At 37.4% G+C, this 21,203-nt stretch overlaps 2 protein-coding genes, 1 long non-coding RNA gene and 3 other non-coding genes across 8 annotated transcripts in view; 4 read left to right on the forward strand and 2 right to left on the reverse strand.

Annotated features, from left to right (window-relative positions):
• Positions 1–292: 292 nt before the first annotated feature.
• Positions 293–8,774, reverse strand: LOC101893024 (mediator of RNA polymerase II transcription subunit 1). Its single transcript, XM_005184267.4, has 5 exons — positions 8,486–8,774; positions 7,226–8,409; positions 7,029–7,161; positions 4,951–6,956; positions 293–1,928 (listed from the first exon to the last, which is right to left on the reverse strand). The coding sequence occupies exons 1-5, from the start codon at positions 8,526–8,528 to the stop codon at positions 666–668; spliced, it is 4,629 nt and encodes a 1,542-aa protein (XP_005184324.1). The 5' UTR covers positions 8,529–8,774; the 3' UTR covers positions 293–665.
• Positions 8,775–9,866: 1,092 nt separating this feature from the next.
• Positions 9,867–12,507, forward strand: LOC101892908 (uncharacterized). Of its 3 annotated transcripts, XR_009342486.1 has the most exons (9): positions 9,867–10,079; positions 10,264–10,310; positions 10,498–10,566; positions 10,758–10,808; positions 11,113–11,162; positions 11,488–11,538; positions 11,735–11,825; positions 12,027–12,068; positions 12,396–12,507. It is a non-coding gene; the product is annotated as an uncharacterized LOC101892908 (long non-coding RNA). The 3 variants fall into 3 exon arrangements; XR_002194652.2 differs by lacking the exons at positions 12,027–12,068; positions 12,396–12,507 and adding an exon at positions 11,897–12,008; XR_002194653.2 differs by lacking the exon at positions 12,027–12,068 and having other exon boundaries at positions 9,868–10,079.
• LOC131803165 (small nucleolar RNA Me18S-Um1356) lies at positions 10,602–10,691 on the forward strand. The gene has a single exon (XR_009342493.1). It is a non-coding gene; the product is annotated as a small nucleolar RNA Me18S-Um1356 (small nucleolar RNA).
• Positions 10,963–11,050, forward strand: LOC131803163 (small nucleolar RNA Me18S-Um1356). The gene has a single exon (XR_009342492.1). It is a non-coding gene; the product is annotated as a small nucleolar RNA Me18S-Um1356 (small nucleolar RNA).
• On the forward strand, positions 12,244–12,333 carry LOC131803166 (small nucleolar RNA Me18S-Um1356). Its single transcript, XR_009342494.1, has one exon. It is a non-coding gene; the product is annotated as a small nucleolar RNA Me18S-Um1356 (small nucleolar RNA).
• Positions 12,508–15,062: 2,555 nt separating the features above from the next.
• LOC101893535 (protein artichoke) overlaps positions 15,063–21,203 on the reverse strand; it is a 69,180-nt gene continuing 63,039 nt past the window's right edge. Inside the window, exons 3-5 of the mRNA XM_020037005.2 lie at positions 18,658–21,157; positions 18,454–18,577; positions 15,063–17,453 (exon numbers count right to left, since the gene is read on the reverse strand). Coding sequence (XP_019892564.1) covers positions 15,265–17,453; positions 18,454–18,577; positions 18,658–21,157 — 4,813 coding nt within the window. The 3' untranslated portion in view covers positions 15,063–15,264. The remainder of the gene's footprint in view (positions 17,454–18,453; positions 18,578–18,657; positions 21,158–21,203) is intronic.

Here is a 21,203-nt window from a genome sequence, read left to right on the forward strand (position 1 = left end):
TCATGGAGTGCGCTACAACTTTCCTGGCACATCTTAGGTCTGTGTACATCGTTCTGGATTGCTAAGAATGGGGACGCGTCCTTCCCGACATAAACCAGTTACTCCTCGCATTTTCCAGAGATAGAAGGATATCCTACGCCACATGTACGTTAATTTGTTGAAATATTCTTCCCCAAGTAGCTGATAGCGGCGGATGAGTTATCCCGGCTTACGTATAGCCCTTATGCTCACTCTTTTTTATGAAAATAAAACTAAAATTTTTTAATAAAATTACTCATTTGTTTTGTATTAAATATTAATTTTAATTTTTTCTTTTTTTTACTTATAACAAAATTTCACTTTTCTTTACTTCTTAATTTCTTTACATTTTCTTAATGAGATTTTGAAATGAGAAAAATTACCAACAACAATTGTATTTTTAAGGCAGAGTACACAACAGCAACAACGAAAGCCAGCCTTAGAAAACAAACTAAGTCCGAACGCGGAATGATGGCAATACAGCATAGTTAAGCCTTGCAAAAGTCCATTCCATTCCATGGCTTAGTGTTTGGGCATTACAAATGAAATCACAAAGAGAGCATAATTTATTCAATACTAGATAGGGAAAGAGGGACGAGTTTAGATGGCAGGCAGGTGTTTAATAATTGTGACTGGCAACGACATTGTCATTTACTTGCCAAGGGCGGTGTGGTTTTGGATGTTGAATGCACCGCAGCCGCCGACGTTGCCATTAGTGGTGACTCATCTGCAGCAATGTGTGATGAGGCCGTTACATTTGACGCCAATGTCTTTGTGGCGGGTGAGGTCGAGGTATTGTGTAGGAAATTCAATGTCGTGGATTTATTTGAGTTAGAAGTTAACAAGGAGGTGGCAGAGGAGGATGGTGTTTGATTAGTGGCGGGAGATTTAAGTATGTGGACGGATACAGATGATTGTGTTTGAGCGCTGGAGGTGATGGCATTTGATTTCTTATTGTTATCATTAATGGCAGCTGCTGGATGTGTTGCATCCGCTGTTGTACTGCTGGCAGTGGTGCTACTATTTGTGGCTGATGTAGTTGTTGTTGTTGTACTTGCATTATTACGTTGTGATAATTTTGGTATTTGAAATTTTGAATTTAAGCCCTTCATAAAGCCCTCCATATTGGCCGCCATTGTGGGTGAGGCATAATGCAGGATCTTCAACATATCCGCCTGATGATCCAAAAGTGAGGCCGGCTGGGAATGTGATGATGAGGTATAGGGTGTTGGCAATGCCGGTGAGGTGGAAGCACTGTGTGATTTCTTGAACGATTTCCTGGGATAATCACCAAATGAATTTGTACTGTGACTCTTGGATAGGCCAAAACCCGATGAGGGGGAAGATGATTTTGTACTTAGGCTGCCAGAGGAGTTGGACTTTTGAAAGCTGTGTTTAGATGAGGATCTTGATGAATTTCCCGTTGATGAGGTTGATTTCTTTGAGGCCGGTCCACTGGACACTCCTGGTTTCAAACCTGTGTGGGGCTTTTTGCCAGAACTCGTAGTGGAGGAGGAGCTGGAAACATGCAACGAAGGGGAACCCCCACGCTGAGATGTTTTCAATGAAAATTTACTATTTGTATTCAAACTGCTGGATGAATATGATGATGACAAGGAAGCTGTGGAGGATGAAGAAACCTTGGCGGCTGATGAACTGGTCTTGTTGATGGTCATTTTCAAACCCTCCTGACTTGTCTTAACCATGTATTCATTATTGCCATTGCTGGATTTCATTTTACTGGCTCTCTCCTCACTGATGCCAGGGTGAGACATTGGCACTGTTACCTGTGGCCGTGGCTGTTTGACTTTGTCCGGCCGCTCCAAGCCCCCCGGCAGCGACACCGACAACGTTGGAGATTTGGATATTGTTGTTGCTGCTATAGCTGGTGTCGACGTCATCAAACTAACCTGACAAATGCGAGTTCAATTGACAATGCAGCCACATTCAGGGAGAAAAAATAATAGAAAGAGACAAAAAACAAACATTTTACATTGATAAAAAAGTTACCAATAATATTTAATTGAATTAAACAAAAAAAATCAACTTTAAGTGCATGCATAAACAAGATTTCTAGCTACTAATGTTTTAATTCCTTAAATAATTGGCAAAAAAATAAAAATTCTTTAATTTGAGGTTTTGTGCATTTTCCATTTAATTGGCCAAAATGCACACACACACACAATTACGCATCAATTATAAAGGGATTACATGAAATATGCACTATATTACAGTTATTTATACATACCACACACACGCATACAAGCATGCTCACACATACGCTCATGCAAAACATTGCAACCATTCATAAAAAAATGTTTACTACATTTGAGGTTATGTTTGCAACATTGATGTTCAAGGGAGTTTTTTTGTTAGAATGTGAATTGTTTTCTTTTTTTTGCACATTCTTTGAATGTTTGCTATTTTTTGATGCACATTCTTAGTATGCACTACGTATGCAATTATTTTTAACCTCAATTACATGGTGTCTTACAGAACTACATACTTACTTGGCACTTTTCCAAAACGTTGGTTTTTATTTGCATAATGTGTAAACCAAGTACATATACTTACGCGAGGAATGGGTAATTTCCAATATTAAGGAGTAGTAAGGAACTTTTGTACAGGGTGAGATAAAAAAACTGCAACCAACTTCAAGGGTGATAGTGTGATTTCTATACATTTGGCTGGAAAACCACAAGTGGCTATCGTTAGAGAACTTCAGCATTTAAATGTGAATAAATCTTTTGTGTACCATCGCTTGTTACCGTGATAATGGTAGCGTAGCCCGTAGCATCAGAATAAATGCCGAATATTATTGCGAAAACATTCTGGAGGGTTTATTAATGCCTTGGGCACGCAAACATTTTATCCGCAGACCTTGGACATTCCAACAGTACTCAGCGCCATCGCATTCAGCACGCGCCACCCAAAAATGGTTACAAAATGAGGTTCCTCACTTCATTTGCAGCTCACAATGGCCACTAAAATCTCCGAATACCAATCCCTTGGACTATTGTGTCTGGAGTATTTTGGAAAGCAAGGTTGGCACAAAAAAAAATACCAAAGTGTCGATCACCTCAAGCAAGCGCTTCGCCGGGAATGGGCCAAAAATACCGCAGAGCAACATTCGGGCAGCGTGTGACGGTTTCATTGGCCGTTTGAAGGCCATAATTCGTGCCAAAGGTGATCAATACGAACAAATCTAAACTTATTCTTAAATTTGATGCTTTTTCCGATATTTTTTGCTTTCATTTCATAAAATTAAAATGTAAAAATTATGGCGTTTGACTTTGTTGCAGTTTTTTTATCTCAAGTTTTTTAAAATGATAACTTTTTTAAGAATTATGATTTATGTTGAAACAATGCAGATTCATTCAGAAAAACGGAGATTCACTTTTTTTTTTTTTTGGAAAAAACTTATATTTCTTTAATAAAACGTGAATTTTCTTTTTTCCATATTTTTGAATAATTTGTTTATAATATTTTAAAAACTTTTTTTATATTTTTAAGTTATATTTTTATATTTTTTAATTATTTTTTTAAATTTTTTATTATTTTTCGAAAATTTTCTTATTTTAAAATTTGATTCTATTTCCGGCATTTTTTGCTTTCTTTAAAAATAAATTTAAAAAAAATTTAAAAATCATGGCGTTTGACTTTGTTGCAGTTTTTTTATCTCACCCTGTACAGTGCCGGAATCAAGATATGGGAAAAAGGGTGGGGAATTTTTCTCCATTTTTGAAAATGTTAAATTTTTTAAATGTTATGATTTATGTTGAAACTGTGCAGTTTCATTTAGAAAAACGCAGATATATATACTATTTTTTTAGAAAAAAAATTAAATTTTAAAAAAATATTTTCAAAAGAAATTTTCAAAAAAAAATTTTTTCAATGGACCTTAAAATTTGTTTTTTTAATAAAACTTTACTGGATTTATTATTTATTTTTATATTTTTTAATTATTTTTTTATATTTTTTATATTTTTAATTATTTTTTTATATTTTTTAATTATTTTTTTATTATTTTTAATTATTTTTTTATATTTTTTAAATATGTTTTTTATATTTTTAAATTATTTTTTTATATTTTTAAATATATTTTTTATTTCATAATTTTTGATTTCTTTTTTATATTTTTTAATCATTTATTTATATTTTTTTATATTTTTAAACTATATTTTTATATTTTTTAATTATTTTTTATATTTTTAATTTTTTTTTTTTTTATATTTTTAATTATTTTTTTATATTTTTTAATAATTCTTCTTTTATTTTAAAGCGTTTCAACAATGGCAAACTTCGAAATTTTTTGTTCGTATGGAATAATCAGTCAGAATGTAATGTAATAGATTTTCATTGCAAAATATTGCATCGGTCAAACCTAACTAAACCAAGTTTTCCATTGGGGACCATAAATCCTCAATCCATCAAACTACCACAAAACAGAAAAACAGCAAAAAAAACGACTATAAACTACGGTGTCTAGTGGCAGGATCAAACCAGTGTTTTTTGTTAATTTGCTAAATCAAAATCAAAAGAAAACAACAAAAGCTGGGTTTGGGCAGGTTAAACAAACTACAAAGTGTAAGCGGTTTTTTATAGGAACAATTTTTGTTTATATTTGTAGATTTCATTTAATTAATTTAATGTTATTGTCGATAATATTGTACATATAAAATCAATTAGGAATTGTTTCGAATTTTTTACATAACTCAACAAAAGTACAAAAAAAGGAAACTAAAAGAAAAATACCAATACAAAAAACTTTAAATACATTTTGGAAGTTAAATTAAATAAAGGAGGAGGGGTGTAGTACTCTTTTTTTCTTTGTTTCTTGGAAGCTACTAGGTGTATAGCAACGTTAATAATGCAAGCCAAACAAAAGCAACAACAAAAATTGTCTTGTTAAACTGTAATAAGGTGACTTACCGCAGTGGTAACACCTTTACGCATGGCCGAATTCAAATCCAAACCCGAAACAGAATTCGAACCGGTAGAGCCAGTACTGAAATTTGAGGCTGCAGCGGCGGACATAAGACTGAGGCCGGGCACATTTTTCATTTGTTGCATTTGGGCCGAGTTAACACCCATACTAGATTTAACAGCTGCTGCAGCGGCTGATTTTACAGCTGCCACAAGATTGGTGTTGGCCGTCGCGGAGGAAGTGCCAAGGGCCGAGCAGGAGGAAGATGATGTATTTGAATTTGCCATTGATCGAACCAAGGCGGCACTATTTAGTACAGATGATGCCGAAACTGAGGACACCGATGAGTTGGATGATTTATCTCCTTTGGGACTGGCAGCTGCAGCACTCTTCAATGTTGACATACTAGGCTTGCCCGAAGAGCCATGTTTGGGTGAATGTGTACCAAACGGTGACTTGGGACTATTCGAAGCGGTATTGTGTTTGGGACTGCTATAGACCGGAGAGTGTTTAGGGCTTGGCCTGGCTGAGAGAGATGAACCCGTTACCGAAGAGGCCAGTAGACCACCGGATGAGCCCTTGGGCGAAGAAGAGGGAGAGGGAAACTTCCTAGACCCAGCAGAGGCATCACTGGAGCCAGCTGGAGAGTTTTGCCTAGAAAAGATTTTTTCTGGTGGACCCATGGGTGAATCATCTCTACGTTTTTTACGTTTCTTTTCCTTTTGACCCTCCGCAGAGCCATCCATATTACGTTTACTGGATGATGTGGAAGAGGTCGAAGAAGATGTGGATGTGGATGAGGTGTTGATATTTGCAACCAAAGAATTCATGTTGTTCATAACTACTGCTCCTCCAGAGGACCCCGAGCTGTAGGAGGGCGAGTTGGAAGGTTTCTTGTCTTTGTTGTTATTGTGGGCCGGGGAGGTCGACGTTGAGCCGGCATTAATGGGTGTTATGGTAATTGTGGTTGAACCTCCCGCATTTATGGGACTATTAGAATTGTTGTTCCCTTGGCCCACCAAAGGTATTATTTCTATACCTCCCGTACGTTTAACATCCAATGATGGTGACGATGTTGTGGTTGTCGCTGTATTGTCCGCACTTATGGGTGTTATACTAACGGTGTTCTTAAGACTTGTGGTTTTATCTTTCCAAATATTTTTATATTTATCGGCAATTTCATGTTCTGCAATCTGTTGTTCCAATTGTTGCTGTTGTTGCGCTGTTTGTTGATGATGGCCCAAAGAGTTAATTTCGAGATTAGATTGCATTAGATTGCTGGCAGCCATTGACTCGGCCACCAAGTTGGCATTAATGGTTGTGTTGATTTGACTCTTTGGGCTCTCATGAAAATCCTCCTGCTTAAGTTCGGCAGGGTTTTTGTACTTCATATATCCAGCAGCAGCAGCAGAGGCTGTTGACATTTGGGGTAATAAACCACCAACAGCATTAGGCCCCACCAGAGACCTCTGTTGTTGCTGGTTATTGCCGGCATTGGGTTCAAGTTTTATATTGACCCCACCAGGCATGGAACCACTTGACATACGCTGCATACCACCACCACCACCGCCGCCGCCAGGATCATTTGTTCCACCTCCGGTAATGTTAAAATTTCCATATGAGGTATGGGTATTACCCAAATTTCCTGTTCCAACACCACCAGATCCAGCACCTCCTGCACCACCAGAAATATTCGGACCACTACTACCCATGCCCGTGGTGGCAGTTCCTCCCATATTATGTTGAAACATATTCATACGTTCTTGATCCCAGAATTTAAGTAGGGCCCGGATTGTCACCGGTATGGAGAGGCATTTTTGAGCTATACTTGTCAATTTGATTGACAACAGCTCATAGTTGTGACTAATGCTATAGATACTGCATTGTGGCTTCCCACTGCGTAAATCGAATTCCACCGTGGCCATTGATTCTTCGTAGGGATGTTGTAAAGCCACCGAGATTTGTTGGAATGAAATTGCATTGACCTCCAAGACGGTGGTGGATTCTAAATCTAAAAATACATTAAATCAGGGGGAAACAATTGAGTCTATTGAGAATCTCCCAGAAACTGTTTACAACTTACCAACTGCCACCTTGGCTTGGGGTCTTACACAGCTAGCCAGCAGAGAGTAAAACAATGCCATTTTCTTTAGAAATTCCAAAATCTTGTGTACCTGAGATGGCTCCGTAAAGGGCACCGAATGTATTAGGGTGGACTAAAAACAAATATGAATTGTAATTAAATATTAAATACAAATAATATTTCAAAGTAATACCCACCTTCATCAACTTATTCTCGGTGAAATAATAACAATGCGTTTGATCTGGCAAATGGACAAAGAGACCCTTTTGATTGGTCTTTGTCTGTTGATCCGATGCGGTTTGTATTATCAAACTCATAATATTGCTTACAACCGGTGGCTTATTTTGCGACTCAAGGGAAGTGGACATTGAAGGACTATTTTCATTTCCAGCCGCCGGACACAACCCCATGGCCCTTAGCGTGTTATAGCACACCGGCAAAGGTTTATTTAATCGCAACACAAATGTCGCCGGCAATAGCATGGAGTTCATTTGGGTCAATGGAGCAAATGCCGGCATATCCATGCCAGTCTGAGGATCTTTTGATAACGTCACAGTGGGCAATATTTGCAGTTTGTTGGCCGAGGAAGCTTCCAGATTGACTGTCACACTAAATCCTATACTTTTATTGTTAAATGTATCCAATGTTATGGGTTGAAGTGTCTTGCTTTCCACCGATATCAAGTCATAGGGAGACACAAAATACACCAATCTCATGGGATGGCCTCCACGTCGCTGCATTACAATGCCCACTGCAGAATCTTGCAAAATCTGGGCAGCATCTTTAGAGAAATTTTGCATTTGGAAAATATTATACAAATCCGTTTCCATGGCCTGCATGGCATCGTAGGCCTTTATTTTCACCTTCGATTCAGCATTTAGCTGATAGATCGAAGAAAACCCCTCCAGTTGGGCTGTGAAATCGGCAAAATCACCACGATTTAAACAATCCACCAATTCACTGCAGGATTGTTGTTCCACTTTGGATTCATGATGAACCTTGACATCTGTCAGCGAGCCATTGGAGTCCAACAAAATCTCCAAATAGAACATATCCGTTGAAATGAACAAAGCCTTTGAGTCGTCGGAAAATTTCAAACTCAATTGACGTGACAAACTTTCTAATCTCTCCACCAAACCCTGTCGCGAGGTGACCTTAATACAGTGCTGCATATTGTCCAGACATTTTTGCAAATTAGCTTTTTCCACAGCGTCTAGGGGATAACGTTTTTCCAGCATACCCATACGCATGGCCTTGGAGAGTTCCGGAAAGGTTTTGTGCTGTGACGAATGGGAACGTATTCGTTCCATTAGCAACTCTCGTTGCCATTGTTTATTCTTTTCGGCCGTGGCCGGTAGATTGGACAGAAGATTGGTGGTACCTACAAATATAGTTATAACAAAAGAAATGGATACTTAAAATTTCATCGAAGGCATCAGCCAGCCAGTCATCCATACCTCCTCCCACTCCAGTTAAAGGCTTAATATTTAATGCTGCCATATTGGCTTTGCAAAAGTACAGAAAATTTCTCTAATCTTAAAACCTTTTGTTTGTATAGGCACTTCTGCCTATATTTATGTATTTTCTATTTGTTTACACAAAATAATTTATTTTTCTTCCCAAATTTCCATCGTCCACTCCAATTTTTTCGAGTTTTTGCAAGTAAATTCTAAAACTCTCGAGTCTCGTTATGCTATGCTTGGCGTATGTCTTCTTCTTGCGCCATGGCCATTCACTGTTAATGTTAGCCCAAGTGAAGACAAAGAAAGCATCAAACAGCTGTTAAAGTATCGGCAATATTTGTGGTATCGAAATGATATCGATAGTTGTTGCATGAGAAAGTTTAGTGGGGGATACACACGCTATCAATTTTGCGCTATAATTTTGGAAATTTGTGAAAAAAAAATAATAAATAAATTGTTTAAACTTTTTTTTTTTGGTTTACAAAAAAACATATTATTGTTGGCGCGATGATTTCACATGTCGATGTGTGATACCAAAAAAAAAACGTCTCCAATAGGGAGGTAAATGGTTCGAAAAACTATAGAAACGCAGCCCTGAGCCTATTCAACAAGTTGTTTTCATGTTTTTAATATTTTTCCTTATATTTAAATTTTATTTAATAAGCTCGAAATGTGAATGAAATACCTTTCTTTCCACATTATTTTCCATACTGTTCAATCTACCAATTCCATGCTAAAACTGGTTAATATATTCAATATGCTACCCGCAATGCACATTTCTCCCAATCATTGAATTTAAAAAAATAAAAAAATTAGCAAAAATCTGGCACTCTTAAAAAATTTTAATCAGCTACCTTACCTGGTTGTATTTAAATAGCATGCATGGTAGAAGAATATAGGTAGATGCATTAACGCTTGGGAACATTGATATGTCAAAAAAATTTAAATGTCTTTTCAAATATAAGTAGATTTTAATATGTTTTCTTATATGACATCATTCGGAGTTTATTATAATACGTGTTTTTCAACAATTTTTACAAATTTTAATATTTTTTCATTCAACATTTTTAATTCCAAATTTCAGCTGTGTCGATGCGTATACCTATGTTCTTCTACCATGGATAGTCGCAAAGACACAGCTGCTTAGACAATGAACTGTCAAACAAATTATTTTTGGTAAAACATTTTTAATTTTTTTACATATCAATGTTCACAAGCGTTGATGCATCTACCAGTTTTCTTCTAACAAGTTAAATAGTATTTACGCAGATTTTTTATCTCCTTATTGCACTATGATTACAAAAATTACCAATATGATTGATAATGTGTATGCTCCCTAAGATTTGCATTAAAATGAACGACTTTGAACAAACTAGTTCCGTAGTTCTGTTCAGTTATTAGGCGCAATGAACAATTTCCCACGTGTTAACATACTGGAGTTGGAAATGTCTTTTCGTCATTTTTGGCTAAAGGAGATGGATGTAAATCTAATAGATCCACAAGTATCACATAAAATCGAAGGAGCACTAACCAAAAACTTGGCAACTGTGCAGAAGAATGTAAAATATGAAGCTAAATAGAGCAAAAGGTACGTCCACTTCTAGCAAAATATCTCTGCTATATATTTGCCCAAGGATGACAATTATCATAACCCAAAACTGAAAGAATTGATGAATTTTTTGTACATGCATCACCAACTGATTTGCATTGTACAGAGGATATTTGGTTTCCCATCTTTGAGAAAGTCTAATATTTTGCGTTTCTTTTTTCAGACAAATGACCAGAAAAAGCTGTATACAACTGCAATCTGTGACCTAAGGTAAGCATTTATACCCTAAATATGCCGTTATTTGGTGTGTTAGAGGATGACATTTTTCATAACCCAAATCCGAATACAAACGTTGACGATTTTTTGTACATGCATCACCAACTGATTAAAAATTTAATACAATTTTTTATATTGTTCCTAAAATATTTTCTAACCAAGGTCTCTCTTATCATTTTAGATTGGGGCCATGGAGTACTTAGCAGTAATAAAGTACATTTTTCGTGTATTACTGGAAAAATGATACAGGGTAAGTTTATTATTCAAATGAATATTATTTTAATGTTTCTTCGAAAGGATGACACTTTTCATAACCCAAATCTGAACTATTCGTTGAAGAATTTGTTTTACATGCATCACCAACTGATTAAAAATTATCCACATTGATTTATTTATTTATATAAAGATATGATTCTAAAATTATATTACTTTATATTACAGATGCATCCTGCATTCAACTGTTCTGGAAACTTCGAGTGCAATTTTATGAAGGTAAGTTCCTCACAAAAATGTTAAATACAAAACCGGGAATACATTTTCAAAAGCCATATTTTAAATTCCCTTCTAAATAGTTATAATTTCGAAAGGAATATCTAAAGCAGTAACAAAAATGGTCTTTTGAAAATATTTCCTTGACAAATTGTACTTTTTTTGAAGGATGACACTTTTCATAACCCAAATCTGAAAAACTTTGAAGATTTTGTTTTTACATGCATCACCAACTGATTGAAAAATTGTCATAAACATGCCTTTTTAAATAACCTAAGACTAAAGATAATTTTGTTCCTCATTTCAGATTCTCTCAATGGAACTGTTGTGGAAACCGTCTTTACTGAAAATCTAAAGGTAGGTTTAAAGTAGCTAAATAACATGCTCAATTAACTGTTTTTATTAATAATCAAAAAGCTCGAAAATCCAGAAAAATATCTGTAGAAAATTAACTTTGATTTGACCCAACAGGACACATATACTTGCCAAAAAAAAAAAAAAAAGATTTTTGAACTTTTAAATGTGAATTTACTTTTAAGGATGACACTTTTCATAACCCAAATCTGAACTCAACGTTGAAGATTTTGTTTTACATGCATCACCAACTGATTTCAACTGTCATTAATTTTTATTGTATTTACCTTCAGAACAAATATTAATCGTTTGATCTTTTCAATTTCAGATAATGTGAATTCCATTGGATCTGGAAAGTGGAGAAACATTTTACAAAAAGGTACGTACAAGACATGATACGAAGGTCTCTAAAATTCTAAATTATTCTAAGGATGACACTTTTCATAACCCAAAACTGAAAATAACCAATGTAGATTCACTTTTACATGCATCACCAACTGATTTGTATTATTCTTAACACTAATGATTTTGAAACTTTGCGCTGTATCTAATAATTTATTTTTCGTTTTTTACAGATAATGCCCAGAACACATGTGATTATCACTATCGACTTTTGGGACTAATATGGACATCAAAATTATAGTTATTGGCAGCAATTATGAAAAGGTAGGTTTGTATACCTCCACGATATTCAGATAAAGAAAATTCCTAAGGATGACACTTTTCATAACCCACAGCTGACAAATGCAATGAAGAGTCATTTTTACATGCATCACCAACTGATTTAGATTTTTCTTTAAAATAATAATATTTACTGCAAGAATTGTATACTAATGGATAACTTCTTTATTTACGGACTCCTTTAAGAATTTTGTTCTAAAAATGGACTGCCTGCCATCAAAGGAAGTGGTAAGTCTGGGTTTATTGTATTCTATAATAGTTTATAGAGGAATTAAATTGCTTTCCGATTAAGCGAAGCAAACAATTCGTTTGAATACACTTTGCCTGAATTCACTTAAAATGTCTGACCTATTTCCTATTAAAGAAATGTGAACTGCTTCTCTGATCGCAATAGAATACCATAAATATTTCAATGATGACAACATTCATACCCATATCTGAATTCAAATTTGATGAATTTTGTTTACATGCATCACCAACTGAGAGTTTATTTCCACTTTTAATTTTCAAAAATTTAAATATAATTTTTTTAAAAAGTACTCCCTTTATTTGCAGTTTTTTAAATGGATGCAATGCAACAGTCTATCAATAACAAACACGAACAAGGGCCCGAAGAGGCATGGCAACTAGAGCCAGACAAGCCTCGCGGCTTAGACGAGTCTTACAAGTCGATTTCACCAATAACAAGGATTTTTATTTATTTATTTATTTGTACCATGACAAGTGTACAAAGCCTTTAGGCCAATTAAAGCGAATACTATATGCTAAACAATATGATTCGGCAACTATAAAAATAATAATAAAAAACCAAATAAAAATATATATATACATAATATGAAATGAAAGCTAGTTTTCTTTAAAGCTAACATAATAAGTTTACATGATGAGTGAACTACTCCAACAAAAGGACATTTCAAAATGTCCTTATTAAAAAAGTATAATTAAGAAAAAATGAGATCAGGAAAAAACTATTAAATGTAAATAGGCATTCATGAAGATTCATTCTGAAAGTGCCCCAAGAATAATTAGAAAAGAAAAATAAATACAAACCACGCAAGGAAAAATTCATCTGAGAAACCACCATACTAATATGACTCCCAAAACTCAACTTATCATCAAGGAGAACCCCCAAACACAGAAGCTTAGAATCAAACTCAATATTTATATTGTTATACACAACGGACACTAATCTATTATTAAACGTGGCGAATGAAAGCGCCTTAGTCTTTGCCGGGTTAACACACAGATTATTATTATTCATCCAATCTAACAAAATATCCATGGCACAGTCAATCTTAGACTGAATTACTGATACAAAGCGAGTATCTCCTTTGAATAACAACTGAACATCATCAGCAAACGCAAATGGCTCACACAAAAATCGCAAATCAGAAAAAAGGTCATCAAGAAATAATATGAATAGAAGAGGACCCAACACCACCGATCCCTGAGGAACCCCACTCCTCACTGGCAAAATAGAGCTAACATTATTATTAACATAAACCAACTGTTTCCTATCAGACAAGTAGGAAGATATCAGTGAACATGCAGTGACCGAAAAACCATACAGCAAATTATTATTAATTTGCGCACTAACTTAATATGATCTACACGGTCGAAGGCCTTCTCCAAGTCAAGCGCCAACAGAACACAGAACCTGGAATTACCAAAATTGGCTCGAATGGTGTCAGTCAATCCAAGTAAAAGAGATGACGTACTTCTATTTTTTCTAAAGCCACACTGCGCATCATTTAGCAAATTGCAGCTATGCAAATGAAGCAAAATTTGCGACTTCAAAATATGCTCAACAACTTTGGAACATATGGGTAGTATAGATATCGGACGAAAATCTTGCAATCCACCAACAACATTTTATACCCTCCACCATACTATGGAGGGTATATTAACTTTGTCATTCCGTTTGTAACTCCTCGAAATACTCATGTCAGACCCAACAAAGTATATATATTCTTGATCAGCGTGAAATTCTAAGTCGATTTAGCGATGTCCGTCTGTCTGTCTGTCCGTCTGTTGTAATCACGCTATCTTTCGAATGAATTGAGATAGATGGCTAAAATTTTGCACACATGTTTATTTTTCCAGTAGGCAGGTTAAGTTCGTAAATGGGCCATGTAGGTCCACGTTTTCATATAGCTCCCATATAACGGTAACCCCCCTATATTCGGTATTTTGATGATTTTAGCGACGTTATTCACCGGAATTGTTTCAAATTTGGTATTTGAAGTTCCAAATGGATACTACACCCTAAGATAGAAAATTGTCTGTGCAAGTCTATGTCTTCGTATAGCCCCCATATAACGGTACCTCCCGATATTCGGTATTTTGATGATTTTAGCGACATTATTCACGGGAATTGTTTCAAATCTGGTATTTGAAGTTCCAAATGGATACTACACCCTAAGACAGAAAATTGTCTTTGCAGGTCCACGTCTTCGTATAGCCCCAATATAACGGTACCTCCCTATATTCGGTATTTTGATGATTTTAGCGACGTTATTCACGGGAATTGTTTCAAATCTGGTATTTGAAGTTCCAAATGGATACTACACCCTAAGACAGAAAATTGTCTTTGCAGGTCCACGTCTTCGTATAGCCCCAATATAACGGTACCTCCCTATATTCGGTATTTTGATGATTTTAGCGACATTATTAACCGGAATTGTTTAAAATTTGGTATTTGAAGTTCGTTATGGGAACTACAGTCTGTGACAGAAAATTGTCGGTGCGGGTCCAGTTTCGAATTTGAATATGGTAATGGCTTATGACAAACAATGCATATGTATGTCCACGTCGTATAGACCCCAATATAACGGCTATATTCGGTATTTTTTAAATTTTAACAGAATTTTTTAGGGATTTTATTTTTTGAAAATTTCCAAATTCGTTGCAAATGGTGGAGGGTATTAAAAGTTCGGCCCGGCCGAACTTACTGCTTTTTAACTTGTTTCTTCTTAACTGGAACAATTTTTGCTAACTTTTGAGTCATAACTCCTCGCCATCACCAATATGGATATCACTTGGGGTGCAGACAAGGAGATCGTGGTGATTAGCTATGCAGCCACAATATGATCTGCATGAATTTGATATTATTGAATTGCTTTGAAAGGTACTCTTTCTGATACTACCCATCTCAGCAGAGCATTTTGTAACTAAAGAAGGAGAGCTATGGAAATTATTGATAGTTCGAAATTCGTATTGCTTAAAACATATTTATTGTTTATTTTGTATTTCATGATATAGTTGTTCTCTACAATACAATAATTATAACTAAAAAAAAAACAAAAATAAAATAATTATCAATAATTTAACAGTAAAAATCTCTAAATAGAGCGACAAAACGCACTTTACAATTTAAACTAAAATCTATTACAGACATTTCGATATATCTATGTATGTTTTTTCTTTATTCTAATAACAAATAATTCTCAAAGAAAATCATGCACAAACTAAAACCCAAGAAAATACCAAAATTATTCCATTTTAAATCAAACCCCTGACCACCATTACGCAAAGTATTTGAGCCAGTAAAACTGGGTTTACTCGCACTCGCTGACGACCCAATGGCTCTGGCCTTTTTGAAACTTTCATAATACCAATCCATGCCATCTTTACGATCTATACGATCAATGCTACTACCACCGGCCGGTTCATCACGCTTCTGGGCATTAGCCGTTAGCTGAGGTTCTTCGGTTGGTTTGTTCTTCAGCGATGGCGTTGTGCGTTGATATTCCTCGGCCGTGGGCAGATGGGAATGATGTTGATGATGATTCAGGGCAGCTTGTGGGGTAAACACTTTGGTTACCGTGGAGCGGGCCGCACCACCCGGTCTGGGTAGATACGGCAAGGGTGGGGCAGTTGTGGAACTAAACTGCTGTTCTCTTTTAGTTCCCACTGTTGTGCTGCTCGGTTTCGCCGTTGTCATGGTTGTTAAATAATCATTTGTCTCCTCGGAATCTTTTGGTTTTGGCGTGGTGTGCATCCAGGATTGCCTTTTAATTTGTTCCACCAACTCCTCAGGTGGTGGTATAAGGAGTATGGTTTCGGATGTTGTGGTTTGTATGAATGGGGGCGGTTTCATCATTGTCACCGATTGAGCCTCCAGATCATCATAAAATTCGGATTCCTCAAAAGAATCTTTGCTCATCGAAGGTATATGAGTGGTGGTGCTGGTAGTACTTGTGGTACTGCTGGTCATGGGAGCCTTGGTGGTGGTTGTTGTGCTAGTTGTTGTTGTAGATTGTAGACTTGCTTGATATTTTCTCAATGTTGTCATGGGCCTATAGGTGGTGGTGGTTTCCTCAATTTCCTCCTCTGTAACGTAGTAGGTATGCGAGTCTATTTCCTGTGACATTGTGGAGTCTGTGGTTATGGGAGGATGTGTTGTTGTTGTTGTTGGGCTACTTGTTATTGTATATATTTCCTCAGAATTGGGAGTTTTATATTTCACCTCAGGACTCACATTTAATTTATTCAGGCGTTTCGTTTTGTCCACCTTCAGCGAGGTAGGAGCCACAACTTCAATGGTCCCCTTCCGTTTTGAGGGATCATGTACCGGCATAAAACCTCCCACACTATGTTCCGGAACAATAGGCTTAAAACCACCCCTTTCCACACTGGAAGGCACCCGAAACCCGGTCTTAAAAACGCTGGAAGGACTTTCCGAACTACTTGAGGTTTCATCCGACGAGGTATCCGCCACATTTTTCCTACCATTTACATCAACATATTGAGGATTGTCCTCAGTGTCATCTTTGTTCTTGAGATATTTTTCAAACTCCGCACTATTGGGTTGATACATCCGTACCTTGCCATGCGAGCCGGTGAACATGCGATGTGTAGCTGGCATTTCAGTGCTGGTAGTGGTGGTGGTATGAGATTTTGGCCCCTGGAATACAGAATCGCCCTTTTCACCACGATCTTTGCGACCCCTTTCATTGGCCCCAAAAAATCTACCCAAACTTATACTGGGTATGGGATAACCAAAGAATGTAAAGGGCGAAGATGAATAGGGTGAGATGGGTTTCTTTTTAAAATAGTTCGTATTCAAAATGGTATTGTTCAAGTCCACATTGGGACTAACAGAGGTGGCTGGATGGTTGGGCTTTTTGTGGGTATGCAGTAAGGTATTGCTGCTCGAGATGTGGGAACCCAGGGCAGGGTTGTCATTTGTTGTTGGCTGATGATGTTGTGGCTTTTGCTGATGTTGTTGCTGTTGTCCCGTTTCATTGGCCCCCGGTGGATAGTCGACATATTGATCATAGAAATATTCACTTTCCCCGGCCAGTGGCCTTTCGGCTGGTGGCAATTCATAGGCCTCACATTCGTCATTATATTCCTGTAGCTCTCTTTGGAAAATATCACCATGTTCATTGAGCAGGGGTAAATGATTGAGAACTCCAGCTCCAGAGGTTTCACTGAATGGTCCACCATTACGTTGTTGATTATCAGCCAAGCTATTGCAGAGATTCTTGTCGATGCGAGAAGCCCGCAATAATCGACCATCTTGACACCTAGGCCCCGGATAGGGGAAATTAGTTTCCTGCAGCCACACGGAAAGCCATTGCATTTCACAGGTGCACTCAATGGGATTGCCTGGCGGGGTAGAGAAGAGCAAAAGAAAAGATTTAATTTGGGAGCATTGTCATTGGAGGAGGTTTTAAAGATCGCAGAACTTCTAGGGAGCTCTTCCCAAATAGTATATCATCTAGAGTTTGCCATAAAGATATTATCTTAAAGGTCAGATGGGAGAGGCCTGCAGGATTTTTTATGAGTTTTATGAGATGTAGTAAATTTAGAGAAGATCTTCTGGAGATATTCTAAAGTTGGAAGGCCTTCAGTGTAAAAAATAACTTCTAAAAACCTCTTCTAGATAGGAGAAATTTTAGAAGACTAGGTCTAGGAAGGGTCTTCTGCTGATTAAGATGTTCCCATATGCAGAGACAGCATATTTGGCGATCCTTCGTGACTGGAGGACTATTTAAATGTTTGCTATTGGCATAAAACTTGTTGTGGAAACATCTACCTTGCACAGGACACCCTTGTAAGGCTGTCGTAGACCTTTACAATTACCTCTGCCCACGCAAGCCCACTGAAAGGTCTCTTCCACATCAAGAATGTCTTCAAAAGGTGTAAGACCCCCAAGAGGTTTCAATAAAATCAGTTAAGCACATTTCACAGAAAGAAATGCAGCTTTAGCCCCTCTACATATTAAAGAACTTCTAGAGGATTTTATAGGAAGAAGTGGTCCTTTATCAATTGACGTCTTTTTATGCTGTTCTGGAGTTTAAGGACCTCTACGACCCCTTTCTCTAAATAAAAGCTTTTCTAGAATATATGGCTTTATAATTGTCTTCTATTCACAGACGATTTTCCAAAGTCTTGAAATAGAGGATATTTTTTATGTCTTCCACAAATCGTCTTGAGGTCATTTGTAGGAGCAAGTTTTTCAGTATTTTGAATACCAGAACATTTCTAGAAATAAAAGTCATTCTAGGAATCTATTAAAAATTAAAGACATAATCTTCTTGAGGGCTTCTTTTAATAGAATTCCTGCTTGGGATCTGTACTATTTTTCCCATCTCCTCCAACTTACCATCCATATCAATTATGGCAATGTTGCCGCGCAAATTCCGGAAGGTCCTCTCTTGAATGGAACGCAGACGATTGTTGCGCATCGATAATACCCTCAGGCGAGGCATTTGTTCGAATGGTGAACCCTAAAGGAAACCAATAAAAATTACCAAAATATTTTAAAAAATCCAACCTCTCCTCCCCCCCCCCCCCCCCATCACCTCACCTGTATGCGACATATTTCATTGTTATCCATTTTCAATTCCACCAACCAATTGAGCATTTTCAGCGGCATTGTGGGCACGGTGCGCACTGCATTTGTGGACAAATCCAAAACCTCCAGATTACGCATTGTCCTCAGGCCAATACTTTCCATGGTGCGAAAATGATTATTCGAAAGATTCAGGAAAACCATGGAGGGAGAGTTGAAAAAACTTTCCGACGAAATAAATCTCAAATTGTTATATTGGAAATGAGAGGCCAAGAGATTGGGTAAATCCTCGAAAACATGGTCCTTTAACTCGGCCAATTTGTTGTCGGCCAAAACAAATTCCTGTAACTCGGGTAGGTTCTTAAGGGCCCCCGCTTCCACATGACTTATTTCATTGCTGGAGAGATCGAGATATTGCAATTTCAGTAAATTCCGGAAGGTTCCACGTTTCAACTCCGTAATTAAATTATTCGAAAGTCTTATTTCCACAACTTGGCGCCAGGAGGCAATGACCTCGGTATTGATGTGAGTTATTTGATTATAGCTAAGATCAATGTCTTTGAGGCTCAACAAATTTGCCAGACTTATGGACATATCGTTAAGGGCATTTGAGGATAAATCTAGATACTCTAAAGATTTTTGCACCTCAAAGGCACCCGGGGCTATGCTGCGTATGGTGTTGCGTGATAAATCCAATTGTTCCAGTTTCGAGTTGTTGGAAAATAGATTATCGCTTATGGAGGATAACTTATTGGCCTGCAGATTGAGATTCCTCAACTCCGATAGGGGCAGGAAACAACGTTCATCCAATTGCATTAATTGATTTTCCTGCAGATGCAACAACTCCAGGCGATAGGATCCTATGAACACGGTATCGTCCAGGGAACGCAGACGATTGTAGGACAAACTTAGAACCCTCAATTGGGGTAGACCTTGAAAAGCATATTTGGGTAAATGTTCCAAACGATTCAAACTCAAATCCAGCATTCTCAAGTTGGGTAAATTTAGGCTTTTCGCCGTAAGGGAGGGTAAATTGCTTATCAAATTTCCCCGCACCGAAATGCGTTCCACGATTTTTGGCAGTCCTGGGATTATTTCATTCAATTGATTAAAGCTAGCATCTACCTCAAAGAGGCGATCCAAGTTCCTAAATGTGGCCGGGTGTAGAACTTTCAAATCATTTATGGAAATATTCAATGTTTCCAACATGGAGTTATGGACATATGTTGTGGGATCCATTTTCATTAGGCCATTTTCACTCAGATCCAAACGCCTTAGCGACGGCAGGCCGGCCAAGAGAAACGAGTCTACAATACGAAAATTATTCAACGACAAATCTAAACCTTTCAATCCTGGTAGATTCCAAAAGGGCATGGGCAAGTCATGACTTAAGCTGTTATTCCTTAGACGTAACTCCCTCAGGGCAGGCATGGCCATCAAGGCCTCTCTTTCTATGGTCCTCAAGAGATTATTGTTAATATGCAGCTGTTCCAGGGTACCATGTCCCCTCAATGCCCCATAGTTTATGTCCCTCAGGAAATTATTGCTGATATCCAAAAATTTCAAGGCCGGCAAGGCCTCTAGTAGTGATCTCAACTCTCCAGTATCATCAATTTCATTGTTATAAATATACACTGTTTCCACTCCCGATCCTGAGGCCTGCATGAATGATTCCGGGTGGATACGTTTGATATGGTTATTGTGTAAATATATTGTCTTCAGCATGGGCGTCCGTAGAAATGCTCCATATTCAATTTGTGTTATCCGATTATCATTTAAATGCAGTTCCGTCAGATGTGGTAAATCCACAAACGATCCATCCTCTATGATATTGATAATATTATGATCCAAGCGTATCTTTTTCAGATTCTCCAAATCCTTGACCAGTCGCCCAATCATGCCCACATCACTGATTTGATTATAGGACAATTTCAGGCTCACCAAATTCGGCAGACGGGCAAAGGCCCTCAAATGGATCCAATTGATGCCATTACGACTGAGATCCACATTTTTCAAAGAAATCAAACCATCAAAAAGCCCCGCCTCCAGGCGATTAAGATTTTCGCCTCCCGTTATGTGGATATTCTGTAACTTGGGTAAATGTCTAAACCACAGGGGTTGCAATTCGTTCAGCGACCGGCTTTGGACACTGAGATATGTTAGGCTCAGTAAACCCGAAAAATCGGGTAGATGCTTCAATTCTTCGCTCTGTATGGTTATGGCCACCATATTTATCATCCCATTGAGACTTTCCACGGGAATGCTGCGCAACTGTGGCTCTACAATATATATCTCCACTAGGCTATTTTCCAATTCGTTGAGCCAGCCATTGGAGACCCGTTCTATGCCATTGTAGCGCAGCATAAGACGCACAATTTGTAGGGTGCCAAAAAAACGACCCGGCAGGGCAGGTAATTGATTATTCTCCAGCACCAATTCATCAATGGAACCTTTTATATTGCGCTCCACCGCCTTGAGGCCATCCATTATTTGGGGTAAATTGCTGTGAGAGCACCTGGAAAGATGAGGCAAAAATAAAATCAGCCGTTATTTTTCTTTTA

This window comes from Musca domestica, unplaced genomic scaffold, assembly GCF_030504385.1.
Source record: "Musca domestica strain aabys unplaced genomic scaffold, Musca_domestica.polishedcontigs.V.1.1 27, whole genome shotgun sequence".
NCBI classification, from domain to species: domain Eukaryota; kingdom Metazoa; phylum Arthropoda; class Insecta; order Diptera; family Muscidae; genus Musca; species Musca domestica.

Bases quoted from the DNA above. Each gene is read 5' to 3' on its own strand.
- LOC101893024 (XM_005184267.4), bottom strand. From the start codon at position 8,528: ATGGCAGCATTAAATATTAAGCCTTTAACTGGAGTGGGAGGAG. The intron at 7,162-7,225 runs GTGGGTATTACT...ATTTGTTTTTAG, and splicing joins CCGAGAATAAGTTGATGAAG to TCCACCCTAATACATTCGGT. The intron at 1,929-4,950 runs GTAAGTCACCTT...CGCATTTGTCAG, and splicing joins GTAAAGGTGTTACCACTGCG to GTTAGTTTGATGACGTCGAC.